The sequence below is a fragment of the Leopardus geoffroyi genome, chromosome A3 (assembly GCF_018350155.1).
Source record: "Leopardus geoffroyi isolate Oge1 chromosome A3, O.geoffroyi_Oge1_pat1.0, whole genome shotgun sequence".
Lineage (NCBI taxonomy): Eukaryota > Metazoa > Chordata > Mammalia > Carnivora > Felidae > Leopardus > Leopardus geoffroyi.
The window spans coordinates 45,111,009-45,137,755 of record NC_059336.1 but is presented as its reverse complement, the minus strand read 5'-3'; the positions used below and the strand labels follow the sequence as shown (position 1 = coordinate 45,137,755).

At 40.7% G+C, this 26,747-nt stretch overlaps 2 protein-coding genes across 5 annotated transcripts in view; one reads left to right on the top strand and one right to left on the bottom strand.

Moving 5' to 3' along the window:
* CFAP61 (cilia and flagella associated protein 61) overlaps positions 1-8,755 on the bottom strand; it is a 283,106-nt gene extending 274,351 nt beyond the window's left edge. For all 4 annotated transcript variants that reach the window (XM_045445447.1, XM_045445448.1, XM_045445449.1 and 1 more), the window contains exons 1-2: positions 8,646-8,755; positions 651-801 (exon numbers count right to left, since the gene is read on the bottom strand). In XM_045445447.1, the coding sequence (XP_045301403.1) occupies positions 651-793 (143 nt within the window). In that variant the 5' untranslated portion in view covers positions 794-801; positions 8,646-8,755. The remainder of the gene's footprint in view (positions 1-650; positions 802-8,645) is intronic.
* Positions 8,507-25,102, top strand: CRNKL1 (crooked neck pre-mRNA splicing factor 1). The gene is made up of 14 exons (XM_045445451.1): positions 8,507-8,919; positions 10,726-10,878; positions 11,913-12,004; positions 12,826-12,984; positions 13,454-13,620; positions 15,376-15,554; positions 16,699-16,869; positions 18,320-18,511; positions 19,472-19,531; positions 20,130-20,210; positions 20,989-21,228; positions 22,399-22,500; positions 22,943-23,191; positions 24,387-25,102. The coding sequence occupies exons 1-14, from the start codon at positions 8,869-8,871 to the stop codon at positions 24,552-24,554; spliced, it is 2,064 nt and encodes a 687-aa protein (XP_045301407.1). The 5' UTR covers positions 8,507-8,868; the 3' UTR covers positions 24,555-25,102.
* Positions 25,103-26,747: the final 1,645 nt, after the last annotated feature.

Here is a 26,747-nt window from a genome sequence, read left to right as displayed (position 1 = left end):
ATTTCAGTTGTATTTAATATGAAGCTTTATAAAATTCAAAATACTTGAGCTTTTTTTCATCTTTTTCAATAAAAATAATAAGGAATAGATTATAGGATACTTATATTCTGGTGTTTCCTCCCCACCCACCCACCCCCCAAAAAAAAACAGAGAAAAAAATCTATGTGTATTTTGAAGTTTAGAGGAACACTTAATAACAATGGTTAAGAGCAAATATGGGCTTTGTTACTTACTAACTGCTTGACCTTCGGCAGGCCTCCATTTTCTGATCTGTAAAATGGGCAGGATAGTGTCTACCTCAGCGTTGCAAATAAGACAATATTGGCAAAACACAGAACCTGACAGAAAATAAATTCTCAAAACTGGCAGCTGATATTATTAACTTACCCCAAGATTCTACTAGTGGGAGAGGCAGTTGAGATTTGAACCCAAGTTTGCCTGAATCCAAAGCCCACGAGAAACCCTTTCATTTTGCAGGCTGTTATGGAACTTAGAGGTTGGTTGTTCCTGGAGATCTTCTGCTCCACAGGAATAGATTTTCTTGCTGCTCACTTCCTGATCATAAGCCCCATAAAGACAAAGGAGTTGGGTCCCTTCTAGTGTGTGATAAAATTGATAAATATTCCTAGGTTACTTAGCTACATACTTACAGAAGATAGATGATATTTAGCCTCCCAAACAGCTTCTGGGTAAATTTTCTAATGAGGTTTTTGATACAATAAATATCCTGTGATTCTGTTCTTCGGCAATGAACCACTTCTACCTTTCCTCTTGGTGAAGTGAGTACTGACATTTTTTATCCTGTCCCAAAAAAACAGAAAACAGTCCACTGTTAATCTGAGATGACAAGCCCATCCAGTTACAGTATTTACAAAACTGGATGTGAATTCAATTTCCGTATGGTCAGAATGAACATAGTATTTCAGTACTGATGGGACAGTTTCCCCTGGGGGTTGGCTATGACGAACGACTGCCATTGCAAACCAGCCAATGTGTGTCTCTCCAGGAGAATGATGTTTCTGAGAATTGGCCCATCTAGAAATGTCTGCAACTGTACTCTTTGTTTCCAACAAAGCTGCTTTAAAATATTCTAACAATAGGATTGAAAAACATTGAAAGGAGTTATTACTGATTCAGAATCCTCTTTATTTAATTGGCCACCATGGCATGTGGTCAAGAGTTACAGGGGAAATACTGACAGCTTCTGCCCATGTTCCAAATAGAGTTCCCCAAACTGTAGCCCTGAAAAGCAACAGTCCTGAGAGATATTTTGAGACAAAAAAAAGTTCTTTGGTCAATTAAGTGTAGGAAATGCTGCTTATGATGGCCTTCCTGAGGGACCACTATGCCCATAAAAGTCTTTGAGAAGTTCCATAATAAAGTATCTCCTTTCCCAGACTTTCCCACACCCTTTCTGAGAAAAATTTCTAATGACAGCAACATTGGAGAGTTTAATGTTCCAGAGGGACACTTTGGGGAATGCTGCTGACAGGAACAGCAGGCCACAAACTGATTCTCTTAACGTCTCAATATGTGTGTGTGTGTGTGTGTGTGTGTGTGTGTGTGTGTGTGTGTCTATTTCCTTCCTCCTTCTGTCTGTCCCTCCGTTCCTTCCTTTCTCCTCCTTTCTTTTCTCCTAGGGAAAATAATTTTATTAGATACTGGCCAGTATGCTCAAAACAGGCACAATTAATTTTCACCCTAGGACCCTAGGAACAATATAGAGCACTCCCAACACCTCACGGCAGCCCCCATTTCACTCGCCCCTCTAAAGGTAACCATAATTCGGACTTCGATCACATAGATAATCTTGGCCAATTGTTGCACATCACATAAGTGGGATTACATAGTGTGTATGGTTTTCTTTCAAAACACAATGTTACATCGTGTGGCTTTTTGTTATTGCTGTTGTTCAGAATGTCCTTGCAGTTTTCAATGTGCCAAGGTACCAAAGAACTTGAACACTGCAGGGGTCTGAGACAGCTCCTCCTTCGTCAGATGAGGGAACTGAGGCCCATGAAGTGAAGTGACTTGCCTCAGGACACGCATGTTTGGTCAGAAACAGAACCTTTGGCATGTGCTTCTAGTCCAACTCCCTGTCATTCCCCCTGTTTAAGTAGCTTGCAGGCTGTCTCTGTGGGTGAAGGTCCCCCTGCCCTCACGGTCCACTGGTGTTCACATTAACTGCAGTTTGACTGCTCTTAACCATCAACGCTCAGATGGATACGGGTGCAAGGTGTGGGGTCATGCAAGGGAACTTAGAAAGATAGCAGGTGGCAGCCAAGAATCCTTACCCAGTGGCTTTCTCCTTGGTGAATTCATACCACCCTCAACTCGCAGGGGCCTCCATTAGCCCCCGCAAAGCAAACCCAGATGCCCTACATTGTCCAAGCTCACTGAAACTGAAAAGAGTCCAAAATGCCAATTTATTCATTTACAATGGGAAAGTCAACAGCCAAGCAGTCTAGATGTTTCTGCAGCCCAGACAGTTAGCAAACAAGTCATGTAAGCTAAATACAAGTCTGATTTCCTCTCCTTTGAGAGAACAAGGTGTGCTATCTGGCCACTTTCTTGCAGCCTTGGTATCAGGGTGGCTGAGATGAACTGGGGGCACATGTACTCTCAGCTCCAGCCTTGTGAAAATGTGAGCTCAGAATGGCAGATCTTCACATTTGCAAGGGAAGAAAACCTTGATATTTATATAACATGTCCAAAATCAGAAAGATTGGCTCAAAATTTTCTTCATACTCTGAAGATAGAAATAAATAAACATTTCTTTAAGCTGGTTTAGCCTCCACCTGTGCCATGGCAAGGCCATCCATGCACTCTGTCCTCACAGACCACCACATGGAAAGCCCAGTTATTGGAAGGTGGTTTACATGGGGCTAAGGCCAAGAACACAGTCTGTGGAATCAGAGTACCAGGGATGAGACCCAGTTTCATCGCCTATTAGCTGTGTAACCTTGAGCAAGTTACTAAAACTCTCTGTGCCTCAGTTTTCTTATCTATAAATCAGAGATACTATACATACTGTAAAGGGTTTTATAAATGAGTTATTATATACAAAACACTGAAAGTAGTGTTTGACATGTAGTTAAGTGCTTGGTAAATATTAGCCATATCATCATTATTACTATTGAGCATGGACATTCTCAGGACTCAAAATAGTGGACATCAAGAAGTCACTCAAAGCTCCTAAGGTCTGGGGGAACTTCATCTACTGCAGAGATTTAAAGCCAAGGAAACCAGAGATGGGTAATGCTTAGGTGGCATCTTCCCAGTTTGCCTGGACATCTCTACATTGTTGACACCCACAGGACCAATTGATCCCCTTTGCAAAGACACATTCTTTCTTAGATAAATGAACACACCTTTAATAAAGTGGCAGCTAAATTTTAATGACCTGACAACATTTCCTTTCTAAGAGGGCTTTACATAGCCTAGCTGCCATTATGAGCTGATTTCATGTTCTTTTTTTTTTTTTTTTTTTTTTTTTTTTTTAATGTTTGAGAGAGACAGAGAAGAGTGTGAGCAGGGGGGGGCAGAGAGAGAGGGAGAGACAGAATCCAAAGCAGGCTCCAGGCTCCGAGCTCAGCACAGAGCCCAATGCATGGCTCAAACTCAGAAACTGCAAGATCATGACCTGAGCCGAAGTTGGATGCTTAAGTGACTGAGCCACCCAGGTGCTCCTGACTTCATGTTCTAACTCTAATGTCAATCTTTCTTAACATTTAATTTTAAAAAATTATTTTGAAATACAGCAATGCATTCTTCATTATACCTTCTCAATGCATAATACCTTCTCACTATGAAAAACATTATATGTATATATACACATATACACACACACACACATATATAAAAATATGACTGAAATCATGATTGTTTTTATTGTGGCAAAATACACATAACCAAAAATTTGTCATTTTTGCCATTTTAAGTGTACCATTCAGGGGCATGATGTAAGTTCACATTTTTGTGCAATAATCACCATTATCCATCTCCAGAACTTTTTCATCTGATATCCTGGTGTGAAATCCTTTTTTCCCAGCTGAAGTCTCCTCTCTTTGGGGTTTGGCATGTGTATAATTTCAGATAGTACCTTCTACCTTAAGGGATCAAATACACACAGTACACATTGGATGGGCACTATAGACCAGTAAGAAGATAATCCATGGAGGGTGTCTCAACAGAAGGCCTTCTCACTCCAAATCTGGGAGAAGCATTACCAAGGAATAAAATGATGGTATTATTTCAAAGGAGGCAATCAGAACCTGACTGACTACCATGTGAGCAATTAAACACTCAGTAATATTTTCCACAGCCCCTGTGAATGTGAAATTAGGTGCCTCCTACAAAGACGTGACATTAGTAGAGACAACAGATTTTCATATTTGCAAATATCTTTTACCTACTTTGGGTGGAAACAGACCTTAATAATGTCTAGACTCTTGTAAAGCTAGCCATAAATGTTGTCATTCCTGGTTTTGGTTTGAACTTAAAAGCAAAACTGGAAAGAGACATCCTGTTTGTGAAACATGATGTCATAAGTTGATGCTACAAAGATACAAAAAATTTGAATAAAATAAGAAAGTATAATTACAGAGCTGAGCTTTGGGGGAAAAGGAAACATGGAAAGAAGGAAGAGAGAGCAAAGGGAAATCCTCAACCCAGATGGCAATGACTTTGTGTGCAGTGGCTCAGGGAGCGATCAAATGTGATACAGGCCCTGGGGGCAAGAGTCTCAATTTCCCCCCATGGGGAGAGCAGGTGCCTCATTCAAAACTGAGAACTGAAAGTCAAACCATGTATACAACCTGGACTTTGGAGGGGCGGACCTCTCGGTAAATGAGAAGACTAAAAAAACAAACTTTACTAGCCTACGGAAGTGACAAAGAAGCTTTCTCTACTGATAGCTCTGGATAGAAAACAGAAGAAAACAAAAATGCTGTGAGGAATCCAAATCCTAGATCAAAGTAGGTGTGCACCCCAATCCACACTACCTGTGTAGTGCGCAAGTCCCCAAGAACTTCAGATAATAGACTGTGGAAGACACAATGAAATAAGTATCTTTACAATTATTAGAAATATATATAGAGAAAAGTCATGAGAACAGGTAATTATGAAAAAGAACAGAAACTTTAAAAATGGAAAATATGATCATTAAACTTTAAGCTAATTGGATGGGTTAAAAACATATTAGACAAGATTGAAGAAAATTAATGAACTGGAAGGCAGTTATGAAGAAATTATCTAGAATGAAGCACAGAGAAATAGAGAATATGGAAAGCAGTTAAGAGACATGTAAGACAGAAGAAAAAGATTATCTGTGTCTTAGAGGAATTCCATTAATGTCTTATAGGAATTCAAAAAATAAAGAAATAAAATATTTTTTGAAAATACTGGCCAATTTTTTTTTTTTTTTTTTTTTTTTTTTTTAGAATTGATGAAAGACCTGAATCCTCAGTCTGAGCAGGAAAATAAAAATAAATCTTGAATATATAGTAGTGGAATTACAAAACACTAAAAATAGAGAAAGCCTGAAAATGACTGGATAAAAGAGAAACTGCCTATGCAAGAATAATAATTAGACTAAGAGTATATTTCTCATCAGCAACAATAGGAGCCAGTAGTACATGGGTTGGCAAGCTCCCTCTGCAAAAGGCCAGATGATATATATTTTAGGCTTCATGAGCCACATGTTCTTTGTGCAACTGTGCAGCTCTGATGTTCTTTGTGCAACTATGATAACAGCCAGAGACAATATGAACACAATATGAGCATGACTGTATTCCAATAAAATTCTACTCATGGACACTGCAGTTTGACTTTTCTATAATTTTAGTGTGCCCTAAAATATTCTTCTGGTTTTTTTCAATTGTCTAAAGATGTCTTTTAAAAAATTCTTAGCTTATGGGTCATACAAAATAGCCGATGGACTGAATTTGCCTTATGGGCTAGAGCTTCCCAACCACCAGAATAGTATCTTTAAAAAGGTAAAGATAAGCCGGGGAGCAGGGGAGAGCACCTGGATGGCTCAGTCAGTTGAGTGTCCAAGTTCAGCTCAGGTCATGATCTCATGATTCGTGAGTTAAAGTGCCGTATGGGGCTCTTGCTTTCAGTGCAGAGCCCACTTTGGATCTTCTGTCCCCCTACCTCTGCCCCTCCCCCACTTGCAGGCTCTCAAAAACAAACATTAAAAAAAACCCGTAAAGGTAAGGGTAGGGGCGCCTGGGTGGCTCAGCTCGTTAAGTGTCTGACTCTTGATTTCAGCTCAGGTCATCGTATCATGGTTCATGAGATGGAGCCCTGAGCTGGGCTCCATGCGGACAGCGTGGAGTATGCTTGGGATTCTCTCTCTCTCTCTGCCCCTCCTCTGGTCACACGTGTGTGCACACATGCGCATATGCACGTGCAAGCAAAGGTAAAAACAGCTTTAACCTAGAATTCTATGCCTAGCTAAACAATCATGAAAAGATGGAGGTTAAAAAAAGAAAATCTACTACAGATAGAAAGAAATTACCAAAGAATCTGATTGAAAGAACTCCTATAAGATGTACTGGGAAGAATAAAATTAAAATCAGAGAGGAATGAAACGTAAGATAAAAGGCTGGAGAGAGAAAAGTAAACATGCAGGTGTATCTAAAGAAGCATTGATGGCAACAAGAAAAGTAAAAATGATAAATTTTGCTTAAAAAACAAAAACTGCAGGGGCGCCCAGGGTGGCTCAGTCGGTTGAGCGTCCAACTTCTGCTCAGGTCATGATCTCGCAGTTCACGAGTCAGAGCCCTGCGTCCAGCTCTGTGCTGACATCTCAGAGCCTGGAGCCTGCTTCCGATTCTGTGTCTCTCTCTCTGCCCACCCCACCTCCCCCACCCCCGTTCGTGCTCTGTCCCTCTGTCTCTAAATAAATAAATAAATAAATAAATAAATAAATAAATAAAACATTAAAAAAAATTAAAACAAAAAAACTGCATTAAATTACCAGACAATAAAAACTTGTAGGATGGAAGGAGGGCAATCAGAAATAAAACATTCTAAGGTGTTTATGTCTCTGAGAGGAGGCTAGAGATGATTAACATTAAACTTTGTTAAATCAGTTATGCATAATTACAAATTGAAGGGAAATTACTTAAGGGAAACATCTTTTTGTCTTAAAAGCTATTTGTTTATTTTGTAAGGTGACTTTATTATAGTGATATAAAATCACATTCAGTTCATTTAGAATTTGAAAAGTGAGATTACTTATAAATATTTAAATAATAATGTAGGTAGTACAAAGCTATGGAAAATATTTTTATATTGGTTACTTCAGTTTGGGAAATCAGCCTAGTTTTTTTTTTTTTTTTCCAGAATCACTTCTTATAGAGGTAGACATGATTTTTCTAGATACATAAAATACACACACACATATACACACACACACACACATATTTAAAAATATTTTTCCTAAACACCAAAGGAGACTTGCAACTGTCAAAATTTCTTAACCAATGAGTTTTTCACGCCATGAAATCACATGGAGTAATCCTAAATGCATACTACCAAGTGAAAGAAACCAATCTGGAAAGGCTACATTCTATACAACTCCAATGATATGACATTCTCGAAAAGGCAAAACTAAGGAGACAATTTTTAAAAAATCAGTTGTTGCAGGAGGCAAAGGGGGAGGGAGAGATAAATAGATGGAACACAAAGGATTTTTAGGATAGTGAAACTGTTCTTTACCATGCTATGATGGTAAATATAGGCCATTAAATCCCATAGAATCTACAACACCAAGGGTGAACCTTAATGTTAACTGTGAACTTTGGGTGATAATGATGTGTCAGTGCAGGTTCATCAGCTGTAACAAATGTACCACTCTGGTGGGGAATAGAGACAGTGGGGGGAGGAGGGATGGCAGGCGTGAGAAATAGGATTCTCTGTACCTTCATCTAACTTTTCTGTGAACCTAAAACTACTGTAAAAGATAAAGTCTTTTTTTTTTTTTTTTTTTAATTCTCAACCATTTTCTTGCATATAATTTTTCTGTTTTGAAGACAGGTCAAGAATTATACCACCTATCATTTACCGAGCACTTTACATAGATTTTGTCCTTAATGCTGATAAAATATATACTATTATTTTAGTCTCATAGTTAAGGACATTGAGGCTAAGAGAATTTACGTAATTATGACATATTCACAGAAAATTTAAACATCTGTTTATCTGACCACAAGGATGGCTTATTTGTCAGTACTCTGATGATTCATTTTAATTTTTTCTATTATCTGGTTTTAAAATACCTTCAGTTTTTTTTTATTACAAGCCTTAAAGTTTATTGGTGCACAACTGTCCAGAAAGGAAAAGGACTGGACCTCAGAGACTACAAAGCCTAGAAGGCAACGCGGCGCCGGGCTACCTAGGAACCCAGCAGCTCGCCCCCTTAGCATGCTGGGAATGGTAGTTTTCTGGCCGGCCTCTCTCCCTCCGCCCCCAAGCGTCCTGAGCCGAGCTTTGTTCCCATTCCCTTTCCCTGGCGCCACGGTTCGACAGACCCACCCGTCCTCGCACAGTCATCCCAGTCTCGGAGACTGATTTGGGGTGCGTCCCTGACGCCCTGAATCCCGATCCCGCTGGGTGGCCAGTGCTACCCATCTCACCTGCAACTCTGCGATGCGGCGCTCAGAGAAGGACGCTCAGCCTGGTTACCACAGAAACGAAGTTACAACTGCGTCACGACGCGTGCGGGAAGTCAAAGGTCATACCAGCTAGTTCCGCTTCCTGTTCCGGGATCCAGTTTGTTGTCAGAACGGTTTGGGGTTCCAGCTAGCCTTCGGGCCTATTTTTGGGGTCCAGGTTGGCCTGAGGTCTGCTGCTGCAGCCATGGCGGCCTCCACCGCAGCCGGGAAACAGAGGATTCCCAAAGTGGCCAAGGTAGGCGACCGCGAGGGGCTTTGTGGGAGGAGGCCCGGGAGAGGGGCTGTTCCAACCTCCGTGGGGCCTGCGGCGGGAGAGGGTGTGGTGCCAGGAGCAGGCCTACCCCGTGCGGGCCGAGGGGAAGGAGGAGGGGTCAGCCGGTGTTTGGGGGCAGGCTTTTGTCACTCCTGAGCATTCCCGAGCCGTCGTGGCCTTCGTTCTGGGAGGTGTTTTTGTTGGGGAAGGAGTGGGGTCATTTGGCAGAAATTAGTGCGCTAGGAGCTGGGAAGCTATGATCTAACGCGGGCGACGAGCAGTGCTCAAATAAGGCACGAGTTAGTGTAAAATTGCAACCTTGCCAAATGCTCTGCTGCAGCGTGGAATATGCCATGGAATAGTTGTGTGAGGGGTCTGCAGAGTAAACTTTGCTGGGGAAGTGATATTTAAGCTGACACTTGATGGCTGACAAGGAGTTAGCCCAGCTGATTGTTGAAGGAAAGAGAGGGCATGCGTTGTGTAGCGGCATTAAGTTAATTAAACAATAAATTTGATGTTATCTGGTATTTCCATGGGTGGCTGATACTTAGTGCTTAATACGTGACAGGCTTTGTCCTGAGCCTTTGCAGATGCCCTCACTCTAGTCTGTTTCTCCAGCCCAGATGGCTCTCTTGAGCTTGTCCTTTACATACTCATTTAGACAATTCCCCGAGATAATGCGTATAAATCACATAGCACATTATCTGTGATTACATATGAGCTAGCATCATTTTGAGATTCCTCATGTGGCATTAAACAATTAATGTGTCTTATAATTCAATTCCATAAAATTTGATTCGTCACCAGTGGTCCAATAGAAATATAATGTGAGCTACGTTTGTAATTTAACTTTTCCTACAGTTACACTAAACAGTTAAGGGGCACCTAGGTGGCTCAGTTGATTAAGCATCCGACTTAGCTCAGGTCATGATCTCATGGTCTATGAGTTCAAGACCCGCATTGGGCTCTGTGCTTAACAGCTCAGCTCAGAGCCTGCTTCAGATTCTGTGTCTCCCTCTCTCTGCTCCTCCCTTGCTCGCTCGCTCACTCTCTCTGAAAAATAAATAAATATTTTTAAAAAATGAAAAAAAACAGTCAAAACAGGTGACATTAATTTAACTGTGTATTATCTTTAACTCTGTATCTCCAAGATACTGCTGTTTCATTATGTAATCAATATGGAAAATTTACTTCGATAGTTTTGGTTTTTTTTTCATGCTAAGTCTTCAAAATCCAGTTTATATTTTACCCTCACAGCCCATCTCTGTTTGGACTCACTGCATTAGCTCATGGCTGTTGTGTTGGGCAGCTCTAAGACCTCAAGAAACTTACAGTCTAATGATGGGAAGTTACTGAATATTATCTTTGATTTGAAATGCCATGAAAAACCAAACGCAACTTGAGACATTATCGTTCACCTGGGGCATTAATAGAAAAATTTTTTAAATAGAGGTTGTAACACTAGATGAGATGTGGCACACATCTTGATAAAACCTCTAGTGAGAATTTTACCTAAGGAGCCTCAAAGTTTATTATTATACTAATCTAAAAGGGGACACTTGGTATTCTTGCTATCTTTTCTCTTAAGACTTACCTATGGCTTTGTAATAGATCCCATGCATAAGAAAGAAAACATTGTGTTTACTTTCATAGAGAAATGAAAACATGTTGTACGAAGAGAGCATCTGGTAATAATACTTAAAAAGTTCACACCCCCAAAAATGTCTGTTTTCCTAACCTTGTGTGATGAGCATCTATTAAAAATGGAAATGTCTTCTGTCTTAAAAGGTGAAAAACAAAGCCCCGGCTGAGGTACAGATAACTGCCGAACAACTCTTAAGAGAAGCTAAAGAAAGAGAACTTGAGCTTCTTCCACCTCCACCTCAACAGAAGATCACAGATGAAGAAGAGTTAAATGATTACAAACTAAGGAAAAGGAAGGTCAGTCAAGGTGATACCTTCCAGTCTGTTAATAACATTGTCAGAGTTTGCAGAGTTCCTCATTGGTTAGAGAGGCAATAGCATAAGAATAGTTTATCGTTTCTAGCCCCATGAGTAGTGTGACTTCTGGTTACCAGATAATTGCATTTTGCTTAACTTTATAAAATATACCATGAATTATCTTTAAAAGTATAAAGAAATTAAATTCACCAGAGACATAATTTTTGGTAGTTTAAACAAAGAGGTGGTAGTTTAACAAGTGAAACATGTGACAGCTGTAAGGGGCTGGATTTAACCAAGGCCGCATTGTGTACTCTACCACTTTCTGCAGTAGGATTTAAGACCTGGGAAAGAGCCATGAAAAGACTTGGGGATCTGACCTCCTTACCCTAGAATCCTCACTCTAGAGAGTAGTTTTAAACCACTAACCCTGTTGTATTTACTTATTAGTGATGTTTAAAGAGTGATGTATGAAATTTGGAGATGTTACTGAGAGGAGTGAAACAGTCAAAAACATTTTTATACTAGGAACAAGTATAGAGTATATTAAAGGATCAGTTAGTTATTATCAGTAATAAGAGAAGATATCAACAACTTTGCTAATAATTCTGTACATCTAAAGTTTTTCTCTTTGTTTGCATGTAAGACTTTAAAGAAACACTTGAGATTATAACCTTCATTATGAGTTTCTTATTTCCCAAGGATTCCAGGAAGTAATTTCTCCTAAATAACAACAAAATGAATAAATCTTTTTAGAACAGAATTAATGGAGTCGCCTGGGTGGCTCAGTTGGTTAAGTGTCGGGCTCTTGATTTCGGCTCACGTCATGATCTCAGTTTGTGGGATCTAGCCCCATGTCAGGCTCTGTGTTGACAGCATGGAGCCTGCTTGGGATTTTCTCTCTGCCCCCCTTCTTTCTCTCTCCCAAACAAGTAAATAAACATTTTTTAAAAAGAACAGGATTAATGGACAAATGAAGATGTCATTTTTACTTATTTTTCCCTTCAATTTGACCCTTTTTTCCCTTCCTCTAGACTTTTGAAGATAACATAAGAAAAAACAGAACTGTGATTAGTAACTGGATAAAATATGCACAATGGGAAGAGAGTCTAAAGGAGATTCAGAGGTAAAATTACTGAGTGTATAGTTTCATATATAAAGATGTAAGTTAAGAGACAGAAAAGAAATAGGAAAAGGTAAAGCATGAGTGAAAAAGAGTGTACCTCTGGTAGTAATTTTCTAAATTGTTCCGTGGAACCCTAGGGTCCTTTGAGGGGCCTCAGAGGCACTATGGTAGGAGAGTCCTGGGGGGACCACAGAGGAGATGCTGTAGGTGGGTGTCACCACCAGCACACACTCTACAGTCAGAGAAATGCAGTTTCTTCTGCTTTCTCTGTATTCGGATTCTTTTAAATAAAAATCGTTCCTCCAAAAACTGCTGACCAACAAAATACAAGTCACCACCTGGCTCTTCCTATTGCCCAGCCTTTCTGCACTCTCCCGGCATGGCACACCCACTGCCCCCGCTGTGCCTGTGTACTCACCACTCCTGAGGACACAGTGTCTCTTTGCCCTACACTAGGCTCTTCTCTCTGCCTGGAACGAGCACCCCTCCTCGCCCACCTTTGCTTCTGGAGCTTTCCTCAACTTCTCAACTCTGGAGTTACCTATTATTTAGCCTTTTGCACTAGATATTTTTATTCTCTTTTGCTTCCTGATGTAAAGCTTGATTATAACATTTACTATATTGCATTGTAATTACATTCATGTCTGTCTTTCTTTAAGAGTCTGTAGCTTCCTGAAAACCTGTCTTTTCACTTTTATAAGCCCAAAACCTGGCTCATGGTGGACACCTGATAAAATAGCAGGGCACCGCAGGTGGTTTGAAATAGTTGCCACATATGTTGTGTGTGCTACTTTGACATTCTCCAAATCTGGCTTCTTAAGGGCTCGATCCATATACGAACGTGCTTTAGATGTAGACTACCGAAATATTACACTCTGGCTGAAATATGCAGAAATGGAAATGAAGAATCGTCAGGTCAACCATGCCCGAAATATCTGGGACCGGGCCATAACAACTCTGCCTCGAGTCAACCAGTTCTGGTAGGTTTCTCATCTACTGAAGCAGTTTTTTGTAAGCTAGAAAAGTTCTGCCTTTCTGTGCATTTATTTTATTTCTGTAGTTGTAATTGTATATATTGTTTACGTCCTACTTTTTCTTTAAACATTCTGTAAGTGCTTTTTCATGTCTGTAGTATGTAGTATGTAGTCATAATCACAATGTATAAAGCTTGTGTAATCAAAACTAAAATTTAGGTTGTAATCTTTTATATGTAAGAAATATCTTGTTGAGCTAAGCAATTTTTTAAGAAAAAATTACCTTTTTTTCTATGGTTCATCCTTTTCAGATCTGTATTTTCATAAGAAACCATGTTTGATTTAGCTGTTGGGGAACATAAAGGCCTAAGTCTTCTTCATATTTAACAAAGTTAAAACTACAAATGCTGGATATTATTTTCTTTCCCTAAGTCATTTTGACGACGACCCATATTTTTGGATGGTTTTATTAAAGGTACAAGTACACGTACATGGAAGAGATGTTGGGAAACATTGCTGGCGCCCGGCAGGTGTTTGAGCGCTGGATGGAGTGGCAGCCTGAGGAGCAAGCCTGGCACTCCTACATCAACTTTGAGCTACGATACAAAGAGGTGGATCGGGCCCGCACCATTTACGAGCGATATATCCTTCCAGCCAGTCCGAGTGGCGCTGTTACTGTCCTGGGTGCCACTCGTCCCATGGAGGTGCAGTCACGGTCTGGACACAGGGACAGTTGTTAATGTGGTCATGGTGTGGGCACATGGACGGTCATTAACGTGGGCCGGGAATGAAAGATGCAAGTTCAGCCAGCTTCGTAAGCTACATATATATTTTCTAGAGACACAGGACAGTCAGAATAAAAGTTCGTAGTCTGGGTAATTGAACTTTTTTCCAGTGAAACTTTGGGTTTGTTTATATTTTGGCGTTAATGCTGTGGTTCCTTGTGGAAAGTGACACACCAAGGCTCTGGCTCCTGTAGCCAGTCCTGTTTCTCCAGGGTTTTTTTCCTAGGTTTTTCTAGGGTGTTGGTCATTAGCAGCACTACCAGAGGCCCCGCCAAAGGTTGGAGACCAGAGGGAAACAGAGTGTATTGCAAGAAGCTCTGCTCCGGGGCCAGCTGGATGGGTTCGAGTCCCTTCTCTGGCATTTGTTAGTGGGGCAGCCTCAGATGAGTCAGTTAACACTTCTGAACCTTGTTTTCTCTGAAACAGGAATGAAAATGAAATAGAATCTGCCAAGATTAGCTGTGTTTCAGGTTAAGATTATAATCTGTATAGGGTGGGGGGTAGCGTGTGTGCATGTGCCTGGTTTGTGTGTGGGTACGTGCATGCATGTGCGCCCGTGTACATATTTTGCTTAGGAACAGTGATTTGGTATTTGCAAATTAAGTGGTAAGAGTGACTTCGATGAACCTAAATACCAGGATAAACAAAAATCAACTTTAATATGTAATTTTAAGGTTTCCATTACCTGTGCACATTTTAATATCATCAGTTTAACGGAAGCTTTTATGACACTTGTTATGTGCCAGGCCTTGCTGGAAGCACTTTACAAATATCACCATTCAGTCCTCAGGACAGCCCTGAGCACAGGATCTACTTGAGTGTGCAGGATGGAAAATCCAGGCGGAAGTGGCTAAGCAGCGAGGTCAAGGTCTCGCAGGTGGTGGTAGAGGTGGGCTCAGAGCCCAGCCGCAGCTTCTGAGCCTTTGCTCTTAACATCATTGTCATATTTGAAGGTGTTACTACTTTGGAAGTCACGATTTCCTCAAGCAAGGTAGAAGAAAAATAGATACATCCTATTAAGAAATAAAATGGTAATTCAAAACTTTTTTAATGTCAACTACATTTCAGTTAAAAAATAAAGCAAAACCTTTCTCTTCTGACTCTAGTTAGCAGTTTTGTTTTTTGCTTTTTTTTTCTTAATCATTAATTCAAACATTAACATTACTGAGCATATAATACAGTAGGTGCCATTCATTGAGCACATTCTTTTGGTCCAAATCTGCTAAGAGCTTTATACTCCTTTCCTCCTTTAAGGCCAACAGTCATCTAGTGAGGTTGGTTGGTGGTCTTTTTCTCTATTTACAGATGATAATGCTTGAGTCTTGGACAATTTAATGACTTACTCAGGATGGCATTGATAAACAGGCTTCAGGTTTTTCACTTCTCCACACTCACTTGTACCTATTACTGAAGTACTGAATCAGCACTGGAGGAAGTCGGGTGAACAAGACACGGCCCACTCCTAGAGGTTACAGATTAGTGTTTCTTTGCCTTTGCCCATGTTTTATCAGCCCTATCATTGTAGTTAGCATTGTTGGGGATTTGAGTTTAGTGGGTTTTTTTTTTTTTAAGCCTCATTGTCTTGCGTGGTATTTCCTTAAGTCCCCTGAACTTGTTCTCGTGCACCCTGATGTTAAGAATTGGATCAAGTATGCCCGCTTTGAAGAAAAACATGGTTATTTTGCCCACGCACGGAAAGTGTACGAGAGAGCCGTTGAATTCTTTGGAGATGAACATATGGATGAACACCTTTATGTTGCCTTTGCCAAATTTGAAGAAAATCAGAAAGAAGTAAGTACACTTGAAGAACTCAATTACATTGCATAACAGCCTAGGAAAGATGACTTATTGTGCACGCTGAGTTCACATCCATCTTACCCTTGGAAAAAATGCTTTCAAATCTCTAAAAGAAAACAGTATATGTTTGTGGCTTAGCTGCAGATTGGGAGCCAAGCGATTATAAATCGTATTAAACTGTCCTAATTTGTGTTGTGCTTTGCTTGAAAATTAAGCTTTTGTATCTATGATAAGAATATTATGTGTAAACTGAGAATTCGTCATTTGGTCTCCACACTAAAGGGCTCTACAGATAATAAACCTGGAAAACAAAAGCCCAGAGTGCTTAGAGAACAGAAGTTGGAATGAAAACAAAGATTGCCCCACAAATAAGTCAGTTCTATTCTTATATATGGAAATAATCCTTTAAAGTAACTTAAATACTACAATTGAGCGAGATGCACTGAGGTCCAAATGCAGGGTCTTACACTTATTGTGATAAGGACTTCAGATCCTGTCCCAGGGCCAGTGGGAAGTGTGATGGGTGTTAAGCAGAAGAGTGGTAGGACAGGATTTATATTTGAAGGAAAGTCTCTAGTTTATTTGTGGAGATCATATTGGGAAGAAGGTGGCAGAAGGGGAAGTGAGGAGGCTTTTGAAGTGGTCCAGGGAAGAAACGCAGATGGCTTGGATGTAGGGAGGAAGCGAAGGGCTCTGTTGCAGAGGCAGATGTGGCAGGGCTCGTTGAAGTAGTGAATGTGGGGAATGAGGAAAGGAGAAGAATCAAGGAGGACCCAGGAGGTTTGGGGCTTGAGCAAGTGCATGACCGTAGGTGTTGCTTACCAGGACTGGGAAGACAGAGGTATCCAGGTTTGGTGTGAGAAACAGGTCAGTTTTGGACCTGTTTATTCTGAGATGCACGCTGACATCCGACCGACAACCTTAGGTAGACAGTATTAAATATGGAGCTCAAAGGAGAGTGCCAGTCTGTCCTGACTGAAATGAATGCTCTCAACAAGAGGGAGAAGAAAAGTCTTTATTTTGGACACTTTGAGACCTCAGAATCTACCAAGTAATGTATTCTGTCATAATTACTTTCCACGTTGTGAGTAAAATGAGGATACTGTGTTGTAGAAATAATCATCCTGTCTGCTTTTAGTTTGAAAGGGTACGGGTCATCTACAAGTATGCCCTGGATAGGATTTCAAAGCAGGAGGCCCAAGAACTCTTTAAAAATTATACCATCTTCGAGAAGAAATTTGGTGATAGGCGGGGTATTGAAGACATCATTGTGAGCAAACGAAGATTCCAGTATGAGGAAGAGGTGAAGGTGAGTGCTGGCGTGGACGCTGAACTATGTGGGTAACTATAGCAGCTACAGTAAAGCGAGGGCTAGCAAGGAGAGCTTCCAGAAATCATGCCCTTGGTGATGTGTCCCCAGTAATTGGCAGCTGTTTCAATAGGAATAAGGAGGACTGATGGAAAAGGCCAGCAAGCACAACTCAGGTTTGCTCTGCCACTCACATGTTGATTGCTGGTTGTGCACTGTAGAACCTGAGCAGAAATTGAGAATCCATTTGGGGAGTCTGGGTGGCTCAGTTGGTTAAGCATCTGACTTAAGCTCAGGTCATGATCTCATAGTTCGTGGGTTTGCTCGAGCCCTGTGTCAGGCTCTGTGCTGACAGCTTGGAGCCTGGAGCCTGCTTTGGATTCTGTGTCTCCTTCTCTCTGCCCCTCGCCTGCTCACACTCTGACTCCCTTTCTCCCTCTCTCTCTCCTTCCCTCCCTCTCTCTCTCCCTCTTTCTCTCTCTCTCTCTCTCTCTCACTCAAATTAAATAAACATTAAAATTGGGAATCCATTTGAACTCATTTCTGAAGAAGGAAGACTCAGAGATTTAGCCAAACTCAAAGATTTGAGTTTTTGTACACTCCCTTTTAGCTTAACTGCTTGAACAAAAAATGTAGATAGATAAAGTTCCATTCTCATCTCTTCACATGTAATGTACTGTTTTGATTTGAATTCAAGATCGTAGCATTTTCCTTTACTGGTCTGCTGTATATCTAAAATATTTTGCTTAGTCAAATTAATTAGGATATGGCCAAACAAAAGGCTGAATCTGGTGTTAAATGAGGTCAGCAAGATATGTTCAAGATAAATAACTATTAACTGAAAAGAGCAGGTGTCACAATTGTGACCATGGTTATAATTCCACTGTAATTTTGGGACTCCTGGGTGGCTCAGTCAGTTAAGCGTCCAACTCCAGGTTTCAGCTCAGGTCATGATCTCACAATTCATGGGATCGAGCCCTCCTCGGGCTCCTCACTGAGAGCTCAGAGCCTGCTTGGGATTCTGTCTCTCCTCTCTCTGCCCGTCCCTCACTCATGCTCACTCTCTCTCAAAATAAATAAATAAACTTTAATTCCCCTGTAATTTTAAATCTAGACATAATGATATGCAGTCACATGTGTAAACAAAAACATTTATAATAGGCATCTAATTATTGAGTACTTATCTTGGGGCTGGTGTTTGTATATGAAAGCAACCTTGCTCTGAGACACCTGGCTAATAATCTTTCCTCTATATTCCTTTTTCTTTTCTATTTATAAAATCTCAGTCATTTTTGTTTGTTTGTTTGTTTTAATGAGATAGGGTGAGGAATCTAGAAAAACAGTTGCTAAAATATAAGAAGGCAATCTAGTGTCTTCTTTTACCCTCATGGAGTCCAGCAAGTGTAGCTCTTGGTTTGATTTTTGTTCATTAAACTTGGCATCTTTCTAGGCTAATCCACACAATTATGATGCGTGGTTTGACTACTTGCGCTTGGTGGAAAGTGATGCCGAAGCAGAAACTGTTCGAGAAGTGTATGAAAGAGCCATTGCCAATGTGCCACCCATTCAAGAGAAGCGGCACTGGAAGCGCTACATCTATCTGTGGGTCAACTATGCGCTCTATGAGGAATTGGAGGCAAAGGTAAAAAACGGAATCCCACATCAGCTGTTGATGGCTGTCTCAGCCCTGCGCGTACAGCTTGGCCACAGCTCAGCCACCGTGGGTGGTAACTGATATGTACAGTCCCAGAAACAGGAATTTAGTTTTAGGTTCTCAGCCATACAGTTACGTATTCTCTCTGTAACCTTTTAAACTCTGTATACCTGTTGTGGGCACAGGTAAGGTTTTGTTGTTGTTGTTCTGTCGTATTTTGTGTTTTAAACCTGAGGCACAAGAAGATTAGTACTTGGACTTGAAAGGGAACAATGAACCAGTCCTTAGCTTAATTTCATATCATACCCTGTATTGTCTCATCAGTAGGGATCACAGCTAGATTGCACATCTTTGTTTTTAGTAAAGATCAAGTGGGATTTTCAGAAATCAGTTGTGTAAATTAATTGGGAAAGGTTAGGGGTGCCTGGGTGGTGCAGTCGGTTAAGCGTCCGACTTCAGCCAGGTCACGATCTCGCGATCCGTGAGTTCGAGCCCCGCGTCAGGCTCTGGGCTGATGGCTCAGAGCCTGGAGCCTGTTTCCGATTCTGTGTCTCCCTCTCTCTCTGCCCCTCCCCCGTTCATGCTCTGTCTCTCTCTGTCCCAAAAATAAATAAACGTTGAAAAAAAAAAAAATTAAAAAAAAAAAATTGGGAAAGGTTAGCTTTCTACTGTGGAGACTATAAAACATCTTTGTTTCTTTGTGCTATCAGGCGAAAAGCCTTTCTACAGAGCTCTCAGAGTTTGATGGCTATATTGTTGGTGATTCTTTAACCAAAGTTTGATGGCTAAAGGTAGTTCACTTTTGATCATAAATGATTAAATCAGAGTTTGAAAATAGCAACTTGCAAAAACATATTCAGTGTTGGGGGTATACATTTTTACTGGTATCAGTAGAAAGTATTAGTAACAGACTTCAATATTTTGTGAAAATTTCTTATCCTAATACAGGATCCCGAGAGGACGAGACAGGTATATCAAGCTTCTTTGGAATTAATCCCTCATAAAAAGGTATGTTTGCTATAAGTGTTCTATTCCAAACTGTCGAAATCCTACTTCTGTTTCTCACGAGTGATACTTACTGTTTGAATAGTTTGCTGTGCTAGGCTCAAGTGAGAACCGGGTATGCTCCTTGCCTCAGAAAACACCTACAGTCTAGTTGAGAGGACAGCCTGTGTTAAGTGATGAATAATACAGATAATGTAGAAATTCATAGGAGGATGGAGGAAGATGCACATCCAGAGAGCACACAGCACGTGCAGGAAACAACAAACAGGTGTTTGTTGGCATCCGAGTGGACATATGCATGCCTGGGTGAACACCTGGTGCATGTTTTGGAAATGGTTGAGACGTTATCTCTGCCCTCTTCCCAGCATGAGAAACAAGTAGAGATGTTGGCCAAGCTACCTTCTAGAATAGAGGTACCTGGATTCCTGTTTGTAACTTTTATGAAATAAACATCCTATTTGCTTAAAAACAAGAAAACACGTCTGTCTTCGTTCTGAATATGTAGGGAAATCTAATCGCATGTGGCCTTTTATTAAATTTTTGACATACTTCAGTGTCATCGAAATGACTCTCTTAGGTGTTTTGTGCTTTTGTTTTCTAGTTCACATTTGCCAAGATGTGGTTACTATACGCACAATTTGAAATAAGACAGAAAAATTTACCATTTGCCAGAAGAGCTTTGGTGAGTAAAGAAAGGATCGAGATGCATCACTGACTTCTATGAGAAGAAAATTAAATCTCAGTGCCTACAAGTTGGACAGTTCCTACTAAGAATGCCACAGAATTGTTCTGCCTGTATAGCCTGAGACATGTCAGAAAATGCATGGCCTTTGAAGAAGGATTGGGTGAAAATGTAAATTAATATTGGAAGCTTTATCTGTAGCTCCCAGTTACCAGATCTTTACTCAGACTGGAAAGATCTGATCTTAGTTCACATTAGGTCTTAAATCAGCTCTTTAACAGACTGATGTGCAAAATTCAGGAGTGTTACATGCACCTTCCTCTTAACAGTTATTCTGAAGTGTCTTGATAGGATTAAATACTGTGTATAAATGCAGTTATCCTTCTACTAGCCACTCTTGCCCTGGCTGTGGGCAGCAAGGCAGATTTCATTCTATGATTACCATTTCACTTATGGGACGTTTTATCCATTTGACGTCCATATTCCCTACATGCTCCTGAGATACTAAGTAAAATCCAGAGTACTTGTGCAGACAGTTCTGAAACACTCTCTTGCTGAACAGGCCCCAATGGGCATAGGCCCTCTTGACTGGTGGGGGAAGTAGAGGGTTTCCATTGGCCTTCTGTCAAGAACCAGTGTGGACATTGTGATACCACAGAGGGAAAGAGTGGCTTGTCATGTTCTTCCGCAACAGAGAGCAGTTGTTGGGATAGGTTGGTGATGTCTGTGCACAGATTGAACCCACATATCCCAGTGATTTGGTCATTTTGTTTTCCAGGGAACTTCCATAGGCAAATGCCCAAAGAACAAGTTATTTAAAGGTTACATAGAATTGGAGCTGCAGCTTCGAGAATTTGACAGATGCCGGAAGCTTTATGAGAAGTTCTTGGAATTTGGACCTGAAAATTGTACCTCTTGGATTAAATTTGCAGAGTTAGAGACTATCCTTGGTGATATTGAGAGAGCCCGGGCAATCTATGAGTTAGCCATCAGTCAGCCACGCTTAGACATGCCGGAGGTGAGGATCTCAAGTTGAATATAATCTTGTTTTAGATACTTCTCCAGCATTGCTTTAGATAACCATCTAAATGTGTGTGCATTTCACATTATAAAGGTAAATTTACTTGTGTCTTGTCTGCTCAGATTAGTTCTTTCTGTGTGGGAGATAGCAGAAGAAGGATGGGGGTGAGAGGACCCTCAAGTAGGATACCAGGGCCCAGAACCCCATTGTGACACCAGGATGAGTTGGGATATAATAGGGTTTGTGACTGGCTCTCTGCCTCCTTTCCTCAAACAGAAAGCTAACTAAAGGGATGGAAACAGGCAGCAGGCAGCCCCATCTGGAGAACTGGAAGTTGAGACTGCACATCCCCAGATTCTCCTAGCACAGTTTTGCCCAGATCGGGCCAGCAAAAGAAGCTGTATGTAAAGCAGGGTATTCCTGGAATTACTACTGCCACTGTCCTGGCCTGCCACAGGACCTGAAATCATCCCTTCCGTATTTAAACTTGAGCCACAAGGTGGCGCCAAACCACAGCTAGCACCCTTTGAATCTCCCAGGAGCCACTGAAATCACCCAGCCCTTTTATTAGTCTTGCCCTAATGTGACTCTGCAATTTATGGCTTGGGCTCCACCAGCCGTACTAGGTCAGGGCCTTATGTGTTATTGGTTCCATCGGTTGGCCTCAGCTCCCAGGCATCCAGGCCACATGTGACCACATCCTTGTTCCCTGACAGGCCGTACCTAGCAGGTGGGCTGCTGCTTACTGAATAGTTGTTGAAGTGAATTCAGACATATGAAGGAATTTACAGTGGAGGTAAGAACAGTATATCCTGGCCTAGGCATGTCCCTAGCAACGTCAATTGTATGTGACAGGATCTTGGCAATGTCTGGGAGACTTGGCAAGTCTCTGAGCTTTTTGTGGTAAGTCCAGCATTTGAAAAACTCTGAAAGAGAATTCACAAATGAATCCAAAGCCTTTTATCTCATAATGTAGAATTGTAGCCAAATTTTGGCCAGCTTGTAAATGCCAGTATTTTTATTGTGTCCACATGCTGCCTAGTCTTTAATTGTTCATAGAAATCCTGGGTTTCTGGATGTCCTAGGTTGGAGTGGCAGTTAAGCTCAGCTTTGGCTAGGGCCATGTTGCTCTTTAAATGTCAAGACTGACTAAGTTCTCTTTATTAGGTGCTTTGGAAATCATATATTGACTTTGAAATTGAGCAGGAAGAAACTGAGAGAACACGAAATCTTTACCGACGATTGCTTCAGCGAACACAGCATGTCAAGGTATCCTGCACTCTGTCGATGATCTTTGATTTTGCTTAAATCAGCAGTCCTGAAGGAGATATTTTATTTCTGTGTTTTAAGTGTTCTGTTTTGGTTTTGTTTTTAATGATTTCCTTGATTTCAGAAGGTGCCTGTGAGTCTCAGAGGACTTTGCAATATAAAGCTTATACCAAGTCAGTATTTATACTGCATGGGAATAACTTCAGTATCACAGGATTTAATAAAAAGTTCAGCTCTTTTCAGGATTTTAAGACTCTTTCAAACTTACTTGGATATAGAAGCAGACTGCTTCAGCATTATTGAAACATATAATCAGTGTGTTCTTTGGAATACTATTAGTATGTTCAGATATCATTAACTAGAGATTCATGTTATTGTTACTACCTGAATGTTTTCTGGGTGACATGATTATTAATTTGGTTCTATAATAATTTTTCATAAGGTATGGATCAGCTTTGCCCAGTTTGAGCTGTCTTCAGGGAAAGAAGGAAGTTTGGCTAAATGCAGACAAATTTATGAAGAGGCTAACAAAACCATGAGAAACTGCGAAGAAAAGGAAGAGAGACTTATGTTGCTGGAATCATGGCGAAGCTTTGAAGATGAATTTGGAACGGTATCAGATAAGGAGAGAGTAGACAAACTCATGCCAGAGAAAGTCAAGAAAAGAAGAAAGGTCCAGGCTGATGATGGGGTAAGAACTGAGCCCTCGGAGCTGGTCATCTCATGTCAGATGAGCGAAAATGCATCTGACTTGGAATTTGTACTTTTTTGTGCCATTTACAATGTGAGCATGGGAAGAGACAGCCTGGAGTAGAAGACAGTTGCAGTCTGGCTACCATAGAAGCAGAGAGCAGGGTGTATGGTCCACCCAAGGCTAGAGAATAGGAGACAGTTGGCAAAGGCCTCTTGGAGGTGGTTGATTCCAGGAACTGCATGTAGTGTGGTATTTCTGGAACATTAAGCAGGAGGTCAGAGTGGAGGGAAATGAAATTCAACTTCTAAGTCGGACCCAGTCCAGAGGCTTTGTAAGCTGTAGGCAGACGCTTCTGCACAAAATGACATGCCCCAGTAGTTGGCATCTCCCGCAGGCATACTCGAGGAGCTTGAATTAGAGGAAATCTGTCAGGAGGCTGTTGTAAGCAAGTGATGGTACAGGCTGGAACTACAGTGACCTTTAGGAAGCCAAATCAGTGACTGACTGGAGATGGGCAGTAAGGACAGGGAGTCGGAATAGTGCACAGATTTATAGCTCTCACTACCAGGTAAACATGAAGTAAGTCTTTAAAAATTTAAAATCTTAGAAGACTGAAAGATGGAGGAGGAGACACAGAGTATCTTCTTGATTGACTACAGAGGAGCTGTGCTTTGATTTTTAGGATCTTCTTCCACTGGTTTTTAGCTCTCCACGAGCTCCCCTTGCAGCAACACCAACCCCACAGCTACTCGTTCACTCCCGATCTTGCAGGCCCAGCCCTTGTTCTTGCTGTGATGGGCTTTGATGTTGTTTCATAAGATGAACATGAGATGAATTTGAACTCTGGGTTTGGCAGTGAAAATTCTCCACTTTATTTTTTTTTTATTTTTAAAAAAATTTTTTTTTTCAACGTTTATTTATTTTTGGGACAGAGAGAGACAGAGCATGAACGGGGGAGGGGCAGAGAGAGAGGGAGACACAGAATCGGAAACAGGCTCCAGGCTCTGAGCCATCAGCCCAGAGCCCGACGCGGGGCTCGAACTCACGGACCGCAAGATCGTGACCTGGCTGAAGTCGGACGCTTAACCGACTGCGCCACCCAGGCGCCCCAGCTCCACTTTAAAGTAACTGCAGTTGAGTATTTCAGCCATGTGTTGGCTTATCTTTTCATTGTTTTACTTTTTGTCTGTAGTCTGATGCAGGCTGGGAAGAGTACTATGATTACATCTTTCCTGAAGATGCTGCCAACCAACCCAACCTCAAGCTCCTGGCCATGGCCAAACTTTGGAAGAAACAGCAACAGGAAAAGGAGGCTGCTGAGCAAGACCCAGATAAGGACATTGATGAGAGTGAATCCTGATGTTCTTGTTCATATTGAGAAGTGTGTTACTATTTTTATAAATTTATAGTTTGGAACTGTTGTGACTCCTGTAAGTTTTTGTATATTTCACCAGTAATGAATTGATTGGAATCTTTGATAGCTACTTTTTGAATAATTTTTAAAATGCTCTTGGCTTAGGGGTTGCAAGTAATTTTTGTAACTGCTGGATTTATCAGTCCAAACATTTGTCTACATCATGCATTAGGAAATCTAATTGAGGTAATGCTTAGCATCTATTTTAGATGGACCTGCAGACTTTTGAAAGTCTTTTTCTAGTTTTCAAGTTATGTTCTACAGTAACTTGTAAGGTATGGTTTTTTCATGCTTGTCTTCATAAATATATTTCATGCACTCATCTGAAACCTGTAACTTTTTCCTGTCTTCAGAGTTACACAGACTTGAGTTCCATTCCCAGCTCTGCCACTTAGTGATAAATAACTGAACCTTTATTTTTAGTTTCTTTACTCATAAAATGAGCTTCTGCCACTCATTTTGAAGATTAAATTAGAAAAGGAATATACCTGGTACATAGTGAGTGTTAAGTGTTCATTCCAAGCCACTTTCCTAAATCCCTTCCTTCTGTCCTTGTAGAATTGAATGTGCTTCAATTTAACATCTAAACACCCTTAGCTTCTTAACAGTGGCCATTTTTGCTACCTGCTTTTGAAAACACTAGTTGGGAAATAATTTATAGTGTATTTCTGAACAAGGGCTCTTTACCAAGAACGTTTTAGTCAGATTTCAGTTAAACTGTAATCTGTTTTCCCAAACTGGTTGAGCTCTGTATTGGCTTAAGGAACAGTAAAACGTGCTGTGAAAAAGTGTCCCCTGCTCCAATAAGTTTGGGAAATCCTAGATTAAGGGTTAGGTCTTATTAATCAAATCTTTTTATAGTTCAGCTTCCCAGAGCCTTGTAAATACTACTATACCTTTTGAATCCCCAGTAGCAATGCTGGCATGTTCCCCAACCTTACTGGACAAGGCAATCACGTCTGCCTAGAATACCACAATATCTAGTATGCTATTATAGAAAGTAGCTACTGTAAAACCTGATGCATGTGATTTACCCTTGGTTTAGAGCATGTGAGAAACAAGGTAGATAACCAACTATAATTCTAAAAAAGAAAAAGCAGAGATGGTAACATATTTGCGGACACATTGCTCATATCCTCAAGCAAGTAGTATAGTATGTACCTTAATTAACTGATCTTATTTTCTTTAATCTGGCCTGATTTCTCAAGCCTGCTTTTTGTTTTGTTCAGTGCCTGAGCTATTTGACCAGAATTGTTACCTTCAAGAATATTTTGTCACCGGTAAAGGCAATTGGCAAATTTATTTACTTGTTTAATTGGGTAAACCTATTAAATTTGCAAAAATTTCACCCAAAGGAATAAAAAAAGCTAGTCTGTATATTACTAAATTTTATCTTGAAAATAAGCTAGTGTTTGAAGGGAGAATGTAGGACTGTCAGGGTAAAAGACAAACGTGTGTTCAGCCTCACTGCTTCAGTCACTGTACCAGTGTCACCCCAGCTGCTGGGTATCAGATGGATTCTGACTATGGAGTCCTGAGGTCTACTTGGTGAGGAGGAACACTTGTGATTTTAATACCCTTTGGCTAAGTGCAGAGTCAAGGGGTAAGATGAAAGCAGGTCAAAATGCTAATATAAGTGACTAGAGTCTTCCTACAATTCTTTCCTGTTTATGCTGCATGCTGTTCTTATGCTTACATAAGCTGTTAGAACATACACTGTTCTTATGCTTCCTGTTCTTATGCTACATAAGAACAAAAATTGGTCATGTTTCCAACGTCAGCTCATAATACCACTTTCTGATTAGTGTCACGCATGAAGGAAAAGGTTACCTTCTCATGGGAGAAACATAAAAGATTCATTTCTCTTACTCTCAACTCCACCAGAGTAAGTCCTTTCAGAGGGAAAAACTGTTTAGTAATCATTTCTGTGGGGTTTACTTCTGTTCACTGGATATTTTCAGATATTACAGCTGAAGAAAACTATACCTGAAGGTAAGTGGTTGGCCCATTACATAGTTTCATGGCCTTTAAGAATTAGAAACTGTGATGTCCTTTTATATTTTGAAAAGGCAGGATCTAAGCAAAGTAGTGTGAGAGGAGACAAAAGATGTGGGGCTAACACTATCAAGTATCTGGGAA